The sequence below is a fragment of the Ursus maritimus genome, unplaced genomic scaffold, assembly GCF_017311325.1.
Source record: "Ursus maritimus isolate PB19 unplaced genomic scaffold, ASM1731132v1 scaffold_14, whole genome shotgun sequence".
In the NCBI taxonomy this organism is placed as follows: domain Eukaryota; kingdom Metazoa; phylum Chordata; class Mammalia; order Carnivora; family Ursidae; genus Ursus; species Ursus maritimus.
The window spans coordinates 32666967-32688518 of record NW_024423786.1 but is presented as its reverse complement, the minus strand read 5'-3'; the positions used below and the strand labels follow the sequence as shown (position 1 = coordinate 32688518).

At 36.4% G+C, this 21552-nt stretch overlaps 1 protein-coding gene across 1 annotated transcript in view; it reads right to left on the bottom strand.

Moving 5' to 3' along the window:
* DNAH12 (dynein axonemal heavy chain 12) overlaps positions 1-21552 on the bottom strand; it is a 201658-nt gene that overhangs the window by 130569 nt on the left and 49537 nt on the right. The window contains exons 17-26 of the mRNA XM_040628655.1: positions 21219-21462; positions 12230-12415; positions 11432-11632; positions 9146-9340; positions 7567-7688; positions 7188-7470; positions 4529-4648; positions 3886-4042; positions 3479-3651; positions 119-271 (exon numbers count right to left, since the gene is read on the bottom strand). Coding sequence (XP_040484589.1) covers positions 119-271; positions 3479-3651; positions 3886-4042; positions 4529-4648; positions 7188-7470; positions 7567-7688; positions 9146-9340; positions 11432-11632; positions 12230-12415; positions 21219-21462 — 1834 coding nt within the window. The remainder of the gene's footprint in view (positions 1-118; positions 272-3478; positions 3652-3885; positions 4043-4528; positions 4649-7187; positions 7471-7566; positions 7689-9145; positions 9341-11431; positions 11633-12229; positions 12416-21218; positions 21463-21552) is intronic.

Below are 21552 nucleotides of genomic sequence, written 5' to 3'. Positions count from 1 at the left end.
CCCTACAACTGAGTTTCAAGCAAGGCATAAACATTCAAATAATGTTTAAACGGAGTTTGTTTCCGTTTATCCGGTTGGACCTAGCTGTAAGTTTGTAGCATTTAATATGCAACTTTACCTTTCCCATTGCTAGATAATCTAGCCCATCTGAACAGTTGAACACCACACACTGGACAGCAAGAGCTTTAGCCAAATCCTTGGTGGTTTCAGTTTTTCCTGTGCCTGCTGGCCCCTCTGGAGCTCCTCCGAGGTTCAAATAGAAGGCACCTATCTGAAAAGAAATATATATGTGAAAAGAATCCATGCTTAGCTGGGAAAAAAAAAAAAACTATAAAAGACAACTGCTTACAAAATTGATTTAGTCTTATTTGTAGCTGCAAAGAGGCAGTAAGACCATTATATTGTTAGTTAATTTTTAGCAGGCACTTTGCCAGCTGCACAAGGAAAAATGTATCAAGATCTCCTTATCATACCTCACGGGTATCCCATTTGCCTTCACAAACAGAGAATCTAGCCTTGAGGTATTACCATTGGGTCAGAAAGCTTTGATTAGTGATGGCTGTGGAGACAGTTGTGGAGATCATTAATGACCATCTCCATGGCTAGCTGCCAAGAGCCAACACCTGCAAATGAGTGTTGTAAATGGGGGCCCATCAGCTGGAAGAGAAACAGATGCTCTATTACACAACTTTGTCCATGATTCACCCGGCTATTGCGCTCCACTCGTGTATGTTCCCCATTTTCTCCATTCCTACAACACTGTTTTGTACTTCTCTTACCTGCATGATCACTTTCTACCTTGCATTACAGTTAATTTTGTAGATTGTTTTTTCTCTCAATTAGTCTTTAATCTGCTTAAGAGCAATGTCAGCAGTTTCTGAATTCTTCCCAGGTCCCTGAAAGGACTAGAACAGGGCTGGAAATTTTTAGAAGCATATAAATTACAGTCAACTCCAACTGTGGAATTTGTTTCAAGAAAACTAGTATGAGAGTTAAGTATGAAAATTAACTCCTTTTAGAAAAAATAGGGTTAAGGGACCAAAGTTATACATATGGTACAGGTAAGGCATACATGGGAACTCTCTGCACTTTTTGCTTAATTTTGCCATGAACCTAAAAATGCTCTTTTAAAAAGTCTATTAAAAATAATTTAATAATAAACTTTGATTAACAAATCGTATTTTACATTTATTAAATAAAACAACAGTTTATTAAAGTAGTGTCAATATTTTACCTTAAGTTTATAATAAATGCTATGCTATTAATGCCTATTAACTTGATTGCTGGAAACCTCAGGTTCTCCCAAAATGCTTACAAATGGGTTCCCTTTATTATGGATAATGAATTTTTTGTTTCAGTGCTAGTGTTCTACACAAGCGTTTAATGGGATTCTGATCTTACAACTCAAAGCTATGAGCTTCCACAAGTATTCACAACTTCTGATTTTTCTGAGGTCCCAGATAGGACACAGACGCTTGAGATTCATTCACACAACAAATATTTAGGGACTGCGTACCTGTTCACCCCTAGAGTAGAGAACAAGACAGACATGGTCCCTGCTCTCTGGTAGCTTCCTGAGAAAGTAGTCTTGGTGAAACATTTTATCCTAGACGCCCTGGCACCCTTTACTGGCCATTGCATCCATCCCCCACTTGCTGTATCAGCTACAAATAGCTCACAACTGTCTTTCTCCTGAGAATTGCCCTCTATTACTAGGAGCTACCTTATCCACAAACAAGTGAAAGCTTACTCACACCCCTGTTGCCCTTAAAAATGTCAGTTAGCTTACCAGCAAAAATGCGTTTATTCAGGAATAGCAGACAAGTGCAATTCAGAACACGCAAGGCACCACAAAACCACCGACGACTCCAGAGAACCCAGGGGAGGAATGCTCTTTTATAGAGGAAAGGGGGCGGTAGGTGGGGCCATTATAAACAAGAAGGCCATTGGAAGAAACTGGGAGTTCCACGTGTAGTAGCTTTTTATTGGCTGAGTTGTGACCGTCTCTCATTGGCTGGGCTCTTCCCAGACAAGAAGAACGTCCTTATTCCTGTCTGGGAAGTCAAGTACATCCTTCCTCCTCTAAGGAATGAAAGTACTTCTCTTCATGTTGGTTTTGCACAAGGAGTGGTAGTAGGGCTTGAGAGCTTCTCCTTCTGGCCTCCCAACTCCGTTTTAGTGAGGTTTCCCCTTCTTAATTTTCGTACCCCTAGCTGCAGGGGTACGATAGCCAATGACCATAAAGGGATATAAAAGGTCCCTTTGCCTTAAAGTGGGGTACCCCCATGATGCCGTTCATGCTCCAGAGCTCCCCATGAGATCAGGGCTAAGGCTATACTTCTGTTGGAACTACATCTTTATTCAGCTTTTCCTCCTATTTTCCTTACTTCCCTTCACGTTTTTACCGAGGACATTCCCCTAGTAAATCATTTGACCAAGAATCCCCATTTTGTGTCTGCTTCTAGAGAACTCAAGGACACTTTAATTTTACTTCTCAGCACAGGTGGATTGGTGTTTCTTGATGCTTCTCCTCAATTCCGAGGTAGGGTTGCCAGATTTATCCAATAAAAATCCAGAATGCCCAGTTAAATTTGAATTTCAGATAAACAATGAATAATTTGTTAGTATGAGTATGTCCTGTGCAATATTTGGGACATACTTATACTAAAAAAATTATTCATTGTTTATCTGAATTTCAAATTTACCCGAGAGTCCCATATTTTATCTGGCAACCTTATTCCCAGGTGTTTGGGTTTTTTTTTTTTTCCTGATAGTCACAGCTTTATCTTCCATAGCTTCTCAACAAGCACAGACCCTACCACCAGCCCCTACATTTCAGCTCTCGAGACCTCCTTTTCAGCAGAACTAACTTGGAGTCCTAAGGCCCACATGCACTTTACTCATCTCCTGTCATGTCTCCCACAACTCCACTGCAAAAAACTGATACCATTTTCTGAAGCTCCAGTTTTCTCTTTAAGTCTCTAACACCTTCTTTTTCTAATTATCCCAAGTGGGAGTGACTCATGATTTTCAAGCATTAGAAACCACTCTTGTATTCTACAAAAGCACCCAGAAGAAAATATTCATTACTATAATTTCATATAAAGGGATTTTGGGATTAGGAAGAGCTAATTCTATTCAACTATTATGGATAAGAGAATAAAATGAGGATAGCATGTTAAATTTCATAAGAAAATACGGCAACAAATCAAAATGTAATTTTTAATGTATGAATTAAAGTAACTTAAATGTTGGGACACCCGGGTGGCTCAGGGAGTTAAGCAACAGCCTTCAGCTCAGGTCATGATCCCAGGGTCCTGGGATCGAGTCCTGTATCAGGCTCCTTGCTCAGCAAGGAGACTGCTTCTCTCTCTGCCTGCTGCTCCCCCTGTTTGTGCTCACTTGCGCTCTCTCTCTGACAAATAATACAATCTTTAAAAAAATAAATAAAATAAAATAAAATAATGTAAATGCATACCAATGTTCTGTAACACCTGTCAGTTAGAGGTGTAATGACAAGTCGAGGTGAGTTACCAAGATATTCATAAGCGTATTTTACATTGCAATTAATGATACGAACTCGAGCATTTTCAAGCTCCCAATAATATCGAAGCTGAGCAAGCCACTGGAAATCTGTATCATGGGAGACACCTAGAAAGATGAAAGTAAAACAAGACACATAATCCTGAAATGGGAAAATAATTCAAAAAATAGGTGTTCTATCATCTTTAATAACAGCAAATATTAAAATAATTTGTTTTCCAATTTATAGAAAAGATCATATAAAATAAATTCTGTTGAGAGAAAAAGATGTATAGTATAAATCTTTTGTTTCTAGAAGCTATTAATGTTTTATCTTTAACATTAAAGAAAAGAGTCACATACCCATATCAATCATGTCCATGACCACGTCTCTGGCATGGACATCAATTGTAACCAAAGCTCCCAGAGTAATCCTGGTCTGCTTTGACAGTTTTCCCCTTACCAGCTCTACAATATCATTTAGTTGATTCTGAAGTTCCTTATGGTACTTCTTTAACGCCTACAAAATAAAAAGGCAATTAAACTGATGGTATATAGTACCTAAAACATGTATTTTGTAAAACAATTCATAATATATCTTGATATAGAAATGAATTATAGAACTGAATGAGTTTGTCTAAGCTTCATAAAATACTAAGAACAAGTTTCCAAAGGATTGTATAATTTTAATGCTAGATGTACAAACAGGTGGGAAGGCTGCCTTTACAATTAGTAGATAAGCTGACTATGAAACACAGCAGTAGAAAAGAATGTTATATGTTTAAAAAAAATGCTTTGGGGCACCTGGGTGGCTCAGTTGGTTAAGCATCCTACTCTTGATTTTGGCTCAGATCATGATCTCAGGGTTGTGAGATCAAGCTCCACTTCAGACTCCATGCTGGGCATGGAGCCTGCTTAAGATTCTCCCTCTCCCTTTGCTCCTCCCTCGTGCACACTCTAAATAAATAAATACATACATACATACATACATACATACATACTTTACCTCTGTCCCACCACTTATAACTTCCTGTGTCTCAGAAGTCCAGAACATTTGAGAAACACAAAGTACAACTTGGCCAGGCCACTCTCGAACCCAGTCTTTTCTTGTGGATTCTGGATAAGCCTGAATAATTAAAATGCATTTCTAACTTTAAAAGATTATGGAAGGAATAAAAAGCTAAATGTCTAACAATAGGGAAATAACAGTATTTGGTATATTCATAGGCTAGAATATCACATAGTCATGAAAACTTTCAGATGACTATTTAAAAGAAAAATTGTTATAAATTATATTTTAAAATTGTTTATTTATAAAAGAGTAGAGAAATGAACACTAATATGTTAACAATCTGTTATCTCTGGAAGAATTTAATTGTTGATTATTCTAGAAATTGATTTCTACATGATTTTTGTGTTGCTTTGCTATGGGGAATTGTCAAATTTCGATATAGAATACACATTACTTCTATTATAATGAAATATAAGGGTTTTATTAATCTGTAAAAAAATAAGTCAGTCTCATAGATTATATATTGACACTGATTTAATTGAAAAGGAGACTATACAATCTAGCGGAAGACTGGATTAGTAGTTAGAACCCTTGTAGGATTTATCTGTAGTTTTTCTAAAAACTTATATGACCAGAGTATGCAATTTGAACAATTGTATATTTGTTGAATTATACATAATTTAATGATCTGTGCTTTTGAGTTCAAATTATACTCTCATTTCTTTCTAACATTTTTATGTTCAAAATGCATTTTTTTAAATTATCCCTGAAATTTCATGTTTATTGATGTGCACTTTGAAGAAAGAGTTTTCTTTTCTTTTTTCTTTTTTGTTTGGATGTAGGGTTCCATGATTCATTATTTGCATATAACACCCAGTGCTCATTACAACACGTGCCCTCTTTAATACCCATCACTGGGCTAACCCATCCCTCCACCCCCTGCCCCTCTGTAACCCTCTGTTTGTTTCCCGGAGTCCATAGTCTCTCATGGTTCGTCTCCCCCTCTTCAGTTTTCCCTTCCTTCCTCTAATATCCTCTGCACTATTCCTTATGTTCCACATATGAGTGAAACCATATAACCGTCTTTCTCTGCTTGACTAATTTCACTTAGCACAATCCCCTCCAGTCCCATCCATGTCAATGCAAAAGATGGGTATCAAGATGCATTTAAATGGATTGAGGGTGGAGTTTACTTTTTAAAAAAAATAACGTGCTTCGAGTGATAATAGTAGATTCAAATTATAAACTGAAAAAACTGCAGAACAAAAATTTGAAGTTGACGCTAATGGGAACTATGTTTTAAATACATTAACATCATTTTAGGGGCGCCTGGGTGGCACAGTGGTTAAGCGTCTGCCTTCAGCTCAGGGCGTGATCCTGGCGTTATGGGATCGAGCCCCACATCAGGCTCCTCCGCTAGGAGCCTGTTTCTTCCTCTCCCACTCCCCCTGCTTGTGTTCCCTCTCTCACTGGCTCTCTCTATCTCTGTTGAATAAATAAAATAAAATCTTTTAAAAAAAAAATAAATAAATACATTAACATCATTTTAGATAAAATAATGTTAAATGTAAAGATATATTATTACTGAAATGCATTATATTAGCAACATTTAGAAATAAAAATAAATGACCAATTTCAAAGAAGGATAAGTTTCAAAGAATGTATGAGTGAGCCATTGCTAGGTACATAGAAGGTAAATTTCTATACTAATTAAGGAAACACTTTCATGAATAATGTTGATTTTTTTCCTACATGTTTTAATCTGTTGGGGATCATAGATAGAGAATAAAGAGAAAAAGTCAGGATTTATCTGCAGGAACATTGAAACTGAATAGAATAGCCACCGCAATAAGATGGGCTTCACAGGGTGAAAGAAAAGGGATACCTCACTGATAAAAAGTGAGTTGCTGGATTTTAAAAGGCTGCAGTGCCTTTTAAAAATGCCTTTTTTTTTTTTTTTTTTTACTACCTAACTGTTCCTTTGTGGTCTTAAAGACAGAAATATACTGAATTTTATTTTTCAAGATTAAGTTAATTGGATTAGCACAAGTAAGGCACATGGAGTACTTTGGTGTTACATTTCTTTCAAATATTATATACCCTCTTTTAATGTTTGTTCATCTCATTTTGAGTTTCTAAGTAATTGTTTAGGTGTAAACAGCAGTAGATCATGCACTTAACACCCCTGTCTGAGGTTCTTTCTGACCCCAGGGGCTGTACACAAGATACCTAGATGCTCTTCCATTTGCTCTTTCTCGTTAATTCCTACTCTGGGTCTCACCTTCAATTTCACTTCCTGGAAGAGCTTAGAAATGCCCCCCCCCCAATCTAAATTATATACACCTTATAATTTATCTATCTATCTATCTATCTATCCACACACACACACACCTTATAATGTATATATACATATATAAATTATATATACCATATTATTTCTCATAACACCTTTTGTCCTTTATAGCACTTAATCACATATTATCAATTCTTACTAATAGTATTATCTTAATAATGTTAGAAACAAAGAGTAAAAAAAAGAAATGGTTTAAAATAGTAAGAACCCATATATTAATTTACCAGCACACATTCAAAACCTCCTAAAAAGAAAGCACTTGTAGAACACAAGGTGTACGTTAAATCTTAGGAAACACACCAGCCTGGCTGCCGCGATCACATCATGAATACTCCGGAGCATTAAATCTTCCACTTGAATGAGCCACTTTTCCACAGCACCTCGCGCCGCAGACGTGGAAATAAGGGCGATCAGCTCCACTCGCTCCCCTTCAGAGCTATACATGGCCTTAATGTCCAAATTAGGAAGGAATTCCAACTTGGCAATGCCCTCGAAGCATTTTTTTAAATGAGGCTGAACTCTAAGTGGATCTTTGGTCTCTGACAAAATCTCTAACATTTCATCATTAGATAAGAAGAAAAAACTAGAGAAAAACATGAAAATACAAATGCTTTCGTTATCTTTCATCACGTATCAGAAAATGCTTTTAGTTATAGCACAAATTAATTATCCATCATACCGAGGGAAGAAAAGCCGTTTTTTTTCAAGATATGTGTTAAGCCCTTTCATAATTTTCTCCAAAAGTTCATTGCAGTTCTGCAATTTTTCCAATAAACCTGTTAAAGAAGTAGCAGCAAGAACCTAAAAGATACACATTTGTTCAGTCAGCACTTATATACCAGAAATAATTATAAGTCCTAAACATTAGTCTATAGCATATGGCAAAAATGTTGAAATGTGAAAAGGCTTATGAAAATTGTTGCAAAATTCGTTGTCATGTAAAACTATTATAATTCAACAAATCAGAATATTCTTATCCAAGGATGAAGGTTACAAATGAGAAGTTATAACTGTCATGCACATTTTCAGTTCTCTCTATTCTTCTGAATGATGTGGGAAAAGTCCGTTAGGTTGGGGAGTGGCTTAATGTTTATATTTACAGCTGTCAACTATAAACTTAACAAACTACAGTATGCGTTGGTGAACTACATCCCATGGGCTAAATCCAACCTGCAGCTAGTGTCTTCTTTTTTTTTTCAGCTTTATAAGGTACAATTGACAAAAATTGTATATATGTAAGGTGTACAACTTGATGTTTTGCTATATGAATACACTCTGCTGCCAGTTTTTGTATGACCTGTGAGCTAAGAGTTATTTTTATATTTTTAAAAGGATGAAAAATGAAAAGAAATATCATATTTCACAGCACATGGAAATGTCACTGTCCAAAAAGTTTTATTGGACCACAGACACATCCGTGCAGTAACATACTGCCTCTGGCTGCTTCCTCCCTACTACAGTGGCAGAGTTGAGTAGTTGCAAAAAGACTGAATGTCCCACAAAGTCTAAAATATTTACCACCTGGTCCTTTGCAGAAAAAAATTGCTGACTTCTGACCTACAGGAAATCATGTTTCACAAAGTTTCTAAGATCAATGTGTAAGGCAAAATCTTTGGAACCCATTAATTTCAGCGTACTGTTGACTCCCAATAAGTCCAGCATGGCTAATTTTCATCCAGCAGTCAAAGAAATTCTTATTTCTTAAGTTGAATGCCAGATAAAAAAGTGAATGTATATCTATGGACTATGCGTACTATGTGTATGAAAAATACATAGTCTGTCTTTCAACATGAGAATCACACTCCACAAGGTGCTAGACTCACTAGGAGAGATGCATACAAGTGAGGCCAACTGAGAGCCTGCGGATTCTTTATTCCCATCACTCCCAAGCATATAGAGTCACTGAGTAGAATGTTGGGTGAATCACCTATACTCATTCTCTCTCTTTCTCTTTCTCTCTCTCCACCCCCCCATCTTATTTTACTTTACAGTTTATTTTGCAAAAGAAGAGTAGCAGTGAGTGTCTTTCACAGTCAAATGAGTTAAATGTGCATTTGAGTTATAAGTAGTGTATCATATGAATTGAAAAGTAAAATTATTTTAATGCTTTGCACTCTCTTCTATTTTTCTGATCTTTCCAGTTTGTATACAATGAGCAGGTTTTGTTTTTGTAATCAGAAAAAAAGAGCCAAATGTTTTCTTTAATAACCACGATTAAAGTTTCCCTTTATTTGTAAGAGAGAAAACAAACACTTCACCTTTGGATCTTTTGCACAGAACTTCATGATATCTCTCCAGTGTCTGTCTACTGTCTGAAACTGGCGCCCTTCTTCTGGCATCTGTTGCATAATATCCTCAGAACAAAATATGGACTCCAGGTACAGCCAGTGAGCTTGTACTTTTAACCATTCATCAATCGTTTCTTGTATTCGAATCAAGCGGTCCTCCCAGGCCTTAATGAAAAGCACACTGTACTAAATTCCAGTTATTAAAGAAAAACCATAAATTACAGCAAGATGGGACACCTGCGTGGCTCAGTCAGTTAAGCATCTGCCTTCTGCTCAGGTCATGATCCCAGGGTCCTGGGACAGAGTCCCTCATTGGGCTCCCTGCTCAGCGGGGAGCCTGCTTCTCCCTCTGCCTCTGCCGCTCCCCCTGCCTGTGTTATCTCTCTCTCTCTCTCTGACAAATAAATAAATAAAATCTTAAAAAATTACAGTAAGGAATATTTATTTAAAATTTACTGTTATTTTTAAATCAATGCAAAACAGCTCAAGGTCATTTGTGGGTATTGCATGGACTTAGAAAAACTCTAGGAAGTCCCAAGTTCTCCTAAGTCATTGGAACTCACCATAGGAAATGACTATGGTTATTTAGACCAATTTCTTAATCTTAAGGGAACCATTCAAAGCCTGAAAACCACCCAGAAATATCTTGCGGTACACCAGTGCTTATCAACCTAGGGGCTATTTTGCCCTCCACCCCAAGGGACATTTGACAATGTCTGGAGACCTCAGGTGAGGATGCTACTAATATCTAATGGGTAGAGGCCAGGAACACCACTACACTTCCTAACATGTACAAGACAGCCCCCACGACCAAGAATTATTGAGCTCAAAATGTCATTAATTCCAGGTTGAGAAATCCTGCTCTACATCAACACAACTTGGAGCGGGGTAAGGGGGGGGACAAGCAAAGAAGTCTCTTTATTCTCACAGGTCTCCTAGAATTGACAAGATATTTCACTAGCTGAAGATGATTATACAATCTCTTTGGTTCCTAAATATGTGGGTTAAGATCCTATGTGTCAAGAAATTAGGCCTCTTATTTTTATTGTTTTAAAAGCTCTTAGAGCTTTTAAATTTTTTTCTTGTAAATTCTCCCTCATTAGATAAGAAATTTCTACAAAAGACATAACACTTATCAGGAGAAGTGGACCAGCCTGATTCATGGAAAAATGTGTAGCATTATATCCTTTTGGAAGAACACCACTCTATCTTCTCCAAATACTGAGAGCCAAAGTCTTCTAAGAAAGTACTATTTATGTTCAAATTAAAACCAGACTACCTTGGTTTGAATCCCAGTTCTGTCATTTATTACCTGGGTGAATGTGGGTAAATTACCTATCTTCCTATGCCTTGGTTTCCTTATCTCTGAGTACAGATAACATCATCCATCTTGAACATCTGTTATGGGGGTTAGATGGTTTAATAAACATAAAGCCCCTAGAGCAGGGGCTGTAAATATCAAGAGAAGCATCCATTTGTTGTCTGTCTTTTCCCCCATTTTATATAGCCCCCAGTTAGAACTTTGATACTAGCCATGAAGCTATTAATTATTATAATTTGTTTCCTTTCTGTATTTACCCATAACAACTATAAGAATATGAAATAATCTTATAGTCTCAAATATCATTTGTTTTGATGTCAAGTGGACCATAATTCATTAATTATTCTAAAAGACCCTCAAGCTGGTTGTTTACAAATATAGCTAAAGTATGGTGTATAGAACTTCATTACAAGTTACAAGACTATAGCATGAAACAAGGTCTAGGCTGTCTAAAGTTAGAATCAATAATACCAACTGTTTTCCTTCCAAGTCTATCATTGTCATTGGGAAGTTTTTTTTTTTTTTTTTAAGATTTTATTTATTTATTCGACAGAGATAGAGACAGCCAGCGAGAGAGGGAACACAAACAGGGGGAGTGGGAGAGGAAGAAGCAGGCTCATAGCAGAGGAGCCTGATGTGGGGCTCGATCCCAGAACGCCGGGATCACGCCCTGAGCCGAAGACAGATGCTTAACTGCTGTGCCACCCAGGCGCCCCATGGGAAGTTTTTTTTTTAATAGAACAAAATTTGTTTTTTTTTCAAAATTATTAGAGTTGATGTCTCAGATCTGTTCTATATGGTTCCACATTAATTTTAAATATCTGTTCCTGTATGTCACCAAAGCTATCCAACAAACTGACTTATTTCCACAAGAATATATATGTAATAAGATTACAATGTTCATAAAGAACCAGAAGCTATCATATTTAGCATACCTTGATCTCTTTTTCAAATGGTTTGATGAATGGTGAGCCTCTCATTGTCTGAGTTTTTATAATTTGATCATCAAGGAGAGCCTGAATCTCATCTACTGAAGAAAGAATAGAGACTCCAGTATCACGATATGGACTTATATGAAAAACAATATCATCCCAGGTTCCCATCATTGTATGCAGGGCTTTCTCTAATGAAAATTCCTAAAAGGGAGAAAAGGAGAAAGAAGGGGATGGTGAAGAAAGGTCTTATTTACTGTATCGACTTTCCCTGGTGAATCCAGTAAGCATTGGATGCATTGCCCAGTCATTTTCTTAGCATAAGACACTTTAACTCTCTTTAAGTTAAAAAGGTTTCTCAAACAATTTAAAAATTCCTAAGAATAATAGTGTAGTTTTTTAAAAAATTCACTTGCTAAGGAAAACTACTACTGTCAGTACTAAAATAGACACTAGAATAAAATACCTGCTGAACTTTCTACAGACTACAGTCTGAAGATACTTCCTGTGTATTTCAAGAATCCTAGAAGGCCATACTTAATTCTGCTAGAATATACACACATCACATGACACACATGCACATGAAGAAGTCAAAGGAGCCATTTCTAGCCTGGATTTACTACAAAGAAGTAGTATAAAAGTATACACTTTGTAGGGGGAAAAAAAAGAGTGGTCTCCTATTGTGTTTCTCCCTCTCCTCCCACTACTATCCAGTATTATACACTCAACCCCAACAAAAACTATGATCATTTGATAAACAAACTCATCAAATAAAGTATTTCAGTTGATCTTCATATTCACCTTGCTTGCACCTGCACTTATCACTTCGAATTTTTCCAAGTATGGTGTAAGGTTTAATTTTAAAATTTTTCTCAGTGTAGTTCCAGAGTCTGGAGTCAAGTCATAGCCTACAATTTCTGATATCTGCTTCCAGTGACGAGTTCTCATTCCTGGATTGCACAGGATGGAGACAGTAGGGATATAATCCTAATGGTGAAAATATAAACAATAATGAGTCACTCTTTTGACTGCCATGCACACATAGATTTTATAGATGAAGCCTCAATAGTGTAAAGATTACAGTTCTTGACATTATTTGATATATTTGATGAGTCCAGTCAAAATCCCAATCAGATTTTAGAGGAGAAGAGAAACTAACAAAATGATTCTGAAGTTCACCTGCACAAATAACCATTTAGAAATAGCCCAGAAAATTTTAAGAGCAAAAGAGAAGTGGGGTAAATGTTCTATATGATATTAAACTATATGATAAGACTATGCTAATTAAAACTCTGATATTATTATAGAAACAAAAGTTGTTGTATATATTATATGTAGAAACATATAACATAATATATACTTATAAATACACACACATACACACATAACATAAATGGGGGAAAAGTCTGCACCAAAATGCCAAAATGTAACTTCTGTTTGGAAGTGAAGATTAACTACCAAGTGAAACTATTTAGTTCATCATTCTTGGTACTGACAGTAGAACATTTTATTTTTTTAAGTTTTTTATTATTATGTTCAGTTAGCCAAAATATAGTACACCATTAGTTTTTTTGTTTTTTTTTTTGTTTTTTTTTTTTAAAGATTTTATTTATTTATTCGACAGAGATAGAGACAGCCAGCGAGAGAGGGAACACAAGCAGGGGGAGTGGGAGAGGAAGAAGCAGGCTCATAGCGGAGGAGCCTGATGTGGGGCTCGATCCCAGAACGCCGGGATCACGCCCTGAGCCGAAGGCAGACGCTTAACCGCTGTGCCACCCAGGCGCCCCACCATTAGTTTTTGATGTAGTGTTCAATGATTCATTAGTTGCGTATAATACCCAGTGCTCATCACAACACGTGCCCTCATTAATTTTCTTTAAAATCAAGAACAAGATAAGCATACCTATTATTACTACTTCTAATGAACACTGTATGGAGTGTCCCAGCCAGTGAAGTAATATAAATAAAAGATATGGGGGATAGAAATTTTAAAAATGAAACTACCCAAAGAAAACAAAGACATGAATTCAAAAAGATGTATGCGCCCTATGTTTACTGCAGTATTATTTACAACAGCTAAGACATGGAAGCAACCCAAGCAACCCAAGTATCCATCAATAGATGAATGGAAGAGGATGTGGTATATATACATTGGAATATTACTCAGCCATAAAAAAGAATGAGATCAAGGCACCTGAGTGGCTCAGTCAGTTAAGCCTCCAACTCTTGACTTTGGCTCAGGTCATGATCTCAGGGTTGTGAGATAGAGCCCCAAGGCACACTTTGTCCTGGGCATGGAGCATGCTTAGGGTTCTCTCTCTCTTCCTTTCCCTCTGCCCCTCCCCCCATACACTCATACATGTGTGTGCGCTCTCTCTCTCTCTAAAAAAGAATGAGATCATACCATTTGCAACATGGATGGACCTAGAGGGTATTAAAAAAAAACTGACATTGTTCACAGATTATTGTCTATGTACAATGACTGGTATTAAATTAATATAAAAAAAATTAAAAGAATTACTGTATATAAGCCACAGATACCATAATTAACAAAAAGATCAATTTACAATAGCAACAATAAAATAAAGTACCTAGGGATAAATTTTTGTTTAATTTTTAAAGTTTATTTATATATTTTTTAGTAATCTCTACACCCAGCTCGGGGCTCAAACCCACAACCCTGAGATCAAGAGTCACATGCTCTTCTGACAGAGCCAGCCAGGTGCCCCTACCTAGGGATAAATTAAGTGAAAGCTGTGCAAAGCTATTTTGGAGAAACCATATAATTTTATTAAAAGACGTTAAAGAAAATCTAAATACCATGCACTGATAGATTCATTAACATGTAAGTGACAAAGGATTATTACCCAGAATATATTATTAAAAATTCCATAAATTAACAATAAAAACAACAGAAACAACCACTGAAACAAAAATGACAGAAGAGTCAAAGGGTATAAATAAGCATTTCCTAGAAGAAGATATATGAAATGTAAGTACTTTGAGAGATTTTTGTTCATAAGAGTGTCAGTAGGAAAATCAATGAATTAGGTAATATTATAGCTAATTATACTGCTAATATATATAGCAATGAAAATGAAGGGCTACAGTCATTCCCAAGACATGGATGCGTTTTCGAAACATAAGGCTGAGGGAAAAAATCAAGTCATGTAAGACTACAAATGAATGATATATTTTTATAAATTGTTGCAAAAAATGTGAACAAAAAAAGAGAACTACAAACAATTTATGACACGCTTATCTTCAAGGGGGATTAAGGGGCTTAAAACAGGAAAGGATTACACAGAGAGAAGCACGAGTATTTATAACCTTTTAATTTTAAAGAAGAGGGAAGTTTGCATGCATGTTCATTTTCTTCATAGCTCACATACATGTAACATATATTCTTCAAGTATTAGATAATAAAAACGTGTTACTAAAGAGAGATAGAGAAAGAACACTTATCTTTTCCTGTTCCCAATCCAATTCAAAGCCCAACAAAACCATACTTAAACTTCTGGTCACCTCCTTAGTAAAGCCTTATCTGTTTTCCAAATGACAAAATTAATTACTCCATGCCCTTTTCTTTCAGAAGATTCTGCTATCCTCTACCTATGAATTTCTTCATTCTGCCTCGTATTACCAGTTGTTTACAGCCATTTCTCTTGCTACATTGTGTTCTCTCTGAGGGGCAAAAGTCAGTTTGTGTGACCTGGACAACGAAAACATTGAACTAGAAGACTCTAACTAATGTCAATATCCAAGTCACTAATTATGTGAAAAAAATTTTTAAAAGACATTAAGATTGAAAAGAAAAACATAAAACTATTTCTATTTACAGATTACATGATCTCATATACAGAAAATTCTAAGGAATTTATTCTTTTAATTTTATTTTTAAGTAATCTATACACCCAACGTGGGGCTCGAATTTACAACCCTGACATTGACAGTTGCACGCTCCACCACTTAAGCCAGTCAGGTGCCCCACTAAGGAATTCATTTAAAAACCATAAAAACTAATAAATGAGTTCAGCAAGGTTGCAGGATGCAAAATCAATATACAAAAATCAATTATATTTCTATAAACTAGCAATAAACAACCCAAAACTCAAAGTAGGTGAAAAAATTTCATGTACAATAGCATCAAGAAATATAAAATACTTAGGAGTAAGTCTAATAAAAGAAATGCATGGGGCTCCTGGGTGGCGCAGTCGTTAAGCGTCTGCCCTCAGCTCAGGGCGTGATCCCAGCGTTCTGGGATCGAGCCCCACATCAGGCTTCTCCTCTGGAAGCCTGCTTCTTCCTCTCCCACTCCCCCTGCTTGTGTTCCCTCTCTCTCTAGATGTCTCTCTGTCAAATAAATAAATAAAATCTTTAAAAAATAAATAAATAAATAAAAGAAATGCAACACTTATAGACTGAAAATTACAAATAATTGTTAAAAGAAATTAAAGAAGGCCAAATAAAATGTAAAAATACCTCAAACTCACATACTGGAAGAATTAATATCATTAAGATGGCAATACTTCCCAAATCAATCTAAAGATTCAATGCAAACCCAGCTTCCTTTTCTTAAGGTTTAAAATGTATTTTAATAAGTTGATGCTGCATTATTGCTCCATTTCTCAGAAAAATTCCAAAGGTATCAGGGACAAATAAAATATGGTACAAGTAAAAAATGCACAGCATAACTACCTAAGATAGGCATAACTAAGAGCTACTGTCCTATATTCAGCATACAGTAACACTGTTCCCAAATTTGTATTAGGTCTATCAAGAAGAGCTGTGAACAATATGATAGCCACAAAGGGCCCATTCCTGGGTTGTCCTTATCCAAGGAAAAGATGGAGGAAAGATTTTTCTTAAAGATATAATAAATGAAAATCTCTAAGAGATTTCATGTCATCCCTAGTAATTATTCACAGATTAAGCAACTGTTTCTTAGCTATGACACCAAAAGCACAAGCAACAAAAGAAAAAATAGATAAATGAGACATCATCAGAAATTAAAACTTTTGTGCTTCAGAACACACCACCAAAAAGTAAGACAATCCACAGAATGGGAGAAAAAAAAAATTTTTTTTTAAGATTTTATTTATTTAACAGAGATAGAGACAGCCAGCGAGAGAGGGAACACAGCAGGGGGAGTGGGAGAGGAAGAAGCAGGCTCACAGTGGAGGAGCCTGATGTGGGGCTCGATCCCACAACGCCGGGATCACGCCCTGAGCCGAAGGCAGACGCTTAACCGCTGTGCCACCCAGGCGCCCCGAGAAAAAAAATTTTAATATACCTATGTATTTTTTTGAGAGAGAGAGAGAATGTTGCATGCATGCAAATGGCAGGGGAGGGGCAGGGGGAAAGAGAGAACCTTAAGCCAGCTCCATACTTAGCATGGAGCTGACACAGGGCTCAATCTCATGATCCTGAGATCATAACCTGAGTCGAAATTAAGAGTCCAATGCTTAACCAACTGAGCCACCCAGGTGCCCCAGGAGAAAAATTTTAAAGCATAAAGGACTTGCATCTACAATATACAAAAAAAGAAAAAACCACTACAATTTAATGATAAGAGACAAATAACCCAATTTAAAACTGGGAAAGGGTTTAAACAGATATTTCTCCAAAGAATATATACAAATGATCAATAAAAACATGAAAAGATTCTCAATATCATTAGTCATTAGGTAAATTAATTAGTAAATATAAATCAAAACCGCAATGAGATACCACTTCATACTCATTGGGATGGCTATACTCCAAAAGACAGACAATAACAAGTGTTGACAAGGTTGTGGACAAATTGGAACCCCCGTGCATTGTTGATGGGAATGTAAAATAGTGCAGCCACTTTGGAAAACAGTCTGGCAGTTCCTCATAAAGTTAAACATAGAATCACCATGTAACCCTGCAATTCCACTCCTCAGTATATACTCAAGAGAAGTGAAACACACGTCTACACAAAAACTTATACATGAATATTCATAGTGGCATTATTCATAAGAGCTAAAAAGTGAAAGCAATACAAATGTTCATCAAGTGATGAATGGATAAACAAAATGTGATATATCTATACAATAGAGTATCATTCATCAATAAAAAAGAGTGAAGTATGATACATATTACAACATTGAAGAACCTTGAAAACATATACTAAGTGAAAGAAGCCAGTTGTGAAGACTACATACAACATGATTCCATTTATATGAAATGTCTAGGATAGATAAATTCATAGAGACAGAAAGGAGATTAGTAGTTGCATGGTCTGGGAGGAGAAGGAAATGGGAATGACTGTTAATAGTTAAGGGCCTGGGGCGCCTGGGTGGCTCAGTTGGTTAAGCAACTGGCTTTGGCTTGGGTCATGGTCCCAGGATCCTGAGATTGAGCCCCACGTCAGGGTCCCAGCTCAGCAGGGAGCCTGCTTCTCCCTCTCCCCTCTGTTCGTGCTTTCTCTCCCTCTGTCTCTCTCTCTCTCAAATAAATAAATAAAATCTTAAAAAAAAATAGTTAAGGGCTTACTTTCTGGAGTGATGAAGATGTTCTAAAATTAGATAGTGGTAATGATTGCAAAACTGTGAATATTCTAAGAAGCCATTGAACTGTATGCTTTAAAGGGTGAATGTTATAATATGTGAATTATATCTCAATAAATTTATTGAAAAAAAATACAAGCTAGTAACAAAGAAAAAACAGTAAGCTAATGATAAAATTATAAGTATATAAAAATATATTTTTTTCAAGTCAAAAGCAATCAACCAACATTACCCAACACTAACCTTGTTTCCAGTACCATATTATAGGGCACTGGTTCCCCAAATTTTTGGTTTCACAACAGATGCTGATAAAAATTATTTAAAACTTAGGGGAAAAACGCAAAAAAAAAAAAATGTATGTGGTGTGTCCTTTCAGTGTCATCCCAGGTACAGGGCCACCTAAGGAAAATGTAACCATTTAAAAACTGTATTTTATTCAACTCACTGTTTATTACTCATTGTCCCAGACTTTGTAAAATTACAACTTGTAGATTTTTGTCCAGTAGACATGCAAGTACCTTCTGTTAAATTAAAAAGGTAACTCCAAATGTTATGGTTTATTGTTCTGTGTGACATTAACCAGTTTTATATCAACACAAGCAATCTAACATTCCTTTATTAAATTGCCCATAAATACTCAGCTCCTCAACTGCTCTTTGAACCAGATTTACCACCTAACTTGTTCTCTCATTAATTAATAAATAGAATAAAATATTTGATACATGTTTATTTTTATATTTATATGACTGTCATGTCTCCATTTTTTGCAAATAATTTAATAAAGTAAATTTTTTTAAGATTAGAGGATCATAGATTATCCAACTTTTCATTTTGATTAGTAAGGACTAAGTTTTTTTTTTTTTAAAGATTTTATTTATTTATTTGACAGAGATAGAGGCAGCCAGCGAGAGAGGGAACACAAGCAGGGGGAGTGGGAGAGGAAGAAGCAGGCTCCCAGCGGAGGAGCCTGATGTGGGGCTCGATCCCAGAATGCCGGGATCACGCCCTGAGCCGAAGGCAGGCGCTTAACCGCTGTGCCACCCAGGCGCCCCAGGACTAAGTTTTTAATCTTCCATTTGTTATCATCATCATGTGTTTTTGCTTACCCATACTCCCCAGCATTCATCAGAACTTGATATAACATAACAGGCACTCAGTAAGTATTTGTTAAATAAATGAATTATTAACACCTAAAAAGTAGAAAGGACATACTCTCAAATTATTAAAAATTCATTATTGTGCTCACTTTGGCAGCACATATACTGAAATACAGACAGCAGATAATAGACTTATTGATGATCTCAGGGTTGTGAGATCCAGCCCCAAGTAGGGCTCTGCACTCAGCAGAGAGTCTACTTGAGATTCTCTCTCTCCCTCCTCTCTCCCTCCCCCTCTGCCCCTTCCCTTGCTCATGCTCTCTCTCTCAAATAAATAAATAAACAGACAAATAAATAAAAGATTTCAAAAATCTTTTATTTATTTGTCAGAGAGACACAGCAAGAGAGGGAACACAAGCAGGGGGAGTGGGAGAGAGAGAAGCAGGCTTCCCGCTGAGCAGGGAGACTGATGCGGGGCTCAGTCCCAGGACCCTGGGACCATGACCCAAGACGAAGGCAGATGCTTAATGACTGAACCACCCAGGCGCCCCACAGTAAATAAAATCTTCAAAAAAAAAAAAAAAAAAAAAAAAGGTTTCTGTCAGGCAAGAGCCACAATGAAATCAAAAAACAAATAAATATTTGCAAAACACATCATAGACAAAGCCTAGTCTCTATAATATATATGTGTTATATATACTTATAAGGTCCTAGGAAATTAATATGTCCTAGAACTATTGATATAATTAATATTAATATAGAAATATAAATATTAATACATATTATGTCCTAGAAATCAGTAAGACAAAGACTAATAATTCAATAGACAAATAAGCAATGATAAGACCAAATAGTTCACAAAGAAATACAAAATATTCTTAAATAAAAACAAATATGCTTAACACTTTATGTAATAAGAGAAATGAAAATTCTCTAGCAGATTAGCAAAAACCCAAGTTTGAGGATATTCTCTTGTTGTGGGTGGTAAGATTTTAAATAGGTAGAGCCCCCAGGTAAGGTAATTTGACTATAGATTTTAACCTGGCATTTACTGTTCTGGAATTTACCTTCACACACATGAAATCTAACACCAATATATAATATTATATAGGTGCAAAAAAAAAGAGATGAGAAAAGTCTCAAAGTAATCAAAACAAAGGGGGGAATAATACATACAGTACACTATATTTTATGTAGAAAGATGGAAGAATAAGAATATATATTCACATTGTTATATGTGTGACAAAACTCTGGAAGTATACACGTGAAAGGCATAACATTGATAACCTGAGTTATACGGACGAGAAACATGAGAAGGAGACTTTCCAGATACATCTTTTTTTTTTTTTTTAAGTAGGCTCCACGCCCAACATGGAGCCCAACGTGGAGCTTGAACTCAGAACCCTGAAATCAAGACCTGAATTGAGGTCAAGAGTCGGAGGCTTAACTGACTGAGCCACTCACGTGCCCCTCAGATATATATTTTTTTATTTTTTAAGCCACACAAGTATATTAAATATTGAAAATAATTTTAAGCAGTTTCTTTAAAAAAATTTCAGGCAGCTCATGAAATCTCTGAGTGCGCTCAGCACAGACAGGAACAATGCTCAAAATCCCATTCCAGTTTGTACTCTGAGCATGCCAACGGTGGAAACTTGGCACTGCTGCTGGAACCAATGCCACTGCTGCCTAGGGACCTAGCTGGAGGCTGTATTCACGGTCACAAAAACAGTGACTATCCTCTCATAAAAATGACTGAAGCCCGGGAAGCTAAATAGCCTGCCCAAGATCTGCCACTACCAAGCACGGCACTGTGATACAAACCTGAGTGGCGTGACTTCAATGCTTTCCCAACTAACTGTTACCCTGTGTGGTTGCCCTTGGATAGGCTGACTGGTCTGCACTAGTCATTTTTTACCCTCTTCATATCATTGTCGCTAGTCATGCTAGGCTTGGCTATTTGCCATGCATTGTTCTACAAAGGGATTGATTTCGATGACTTTATGAGCAAAGAATGAAGCATGGATTTAGTAGTAGATCAAGTTTTTCAGAATCAGCTTTGGTTTTGCTTCCAAATCTTCCTATTTCTCTTCATTAGCACTGGATGATGTAAATAGCTCCTACCAGGGCTTTCGAAAATGTCATTAAATGTGTTTGTACCTTAAAAACTTTTATCTGCTCCATTACTGTGGAACACATAGTAATAGTAGGATTCTCCTTTGGTTCTTCTTCAAGTCTCTCTTCTCCCAGAGATCGCCTCTTTGCTGCCTTTCTTTTTTCTTGTAATTCCTTCTTTTGCTTCATTTGGAAAAATTTCAGTGTCTTAAACATTTCTCGGGAAAATTCATCCACATCAGCTTCCATACTTTCCCCATTAAGGTCCAAAAACCCTCCATCCATCCACCTGAATTGAAAGACAAAATATTAAACTCGGAAACTTCTGGAGTGCATAGGGGGACTTGGAGATTCTTTAGGCTAGACTCCTCATTTTAAA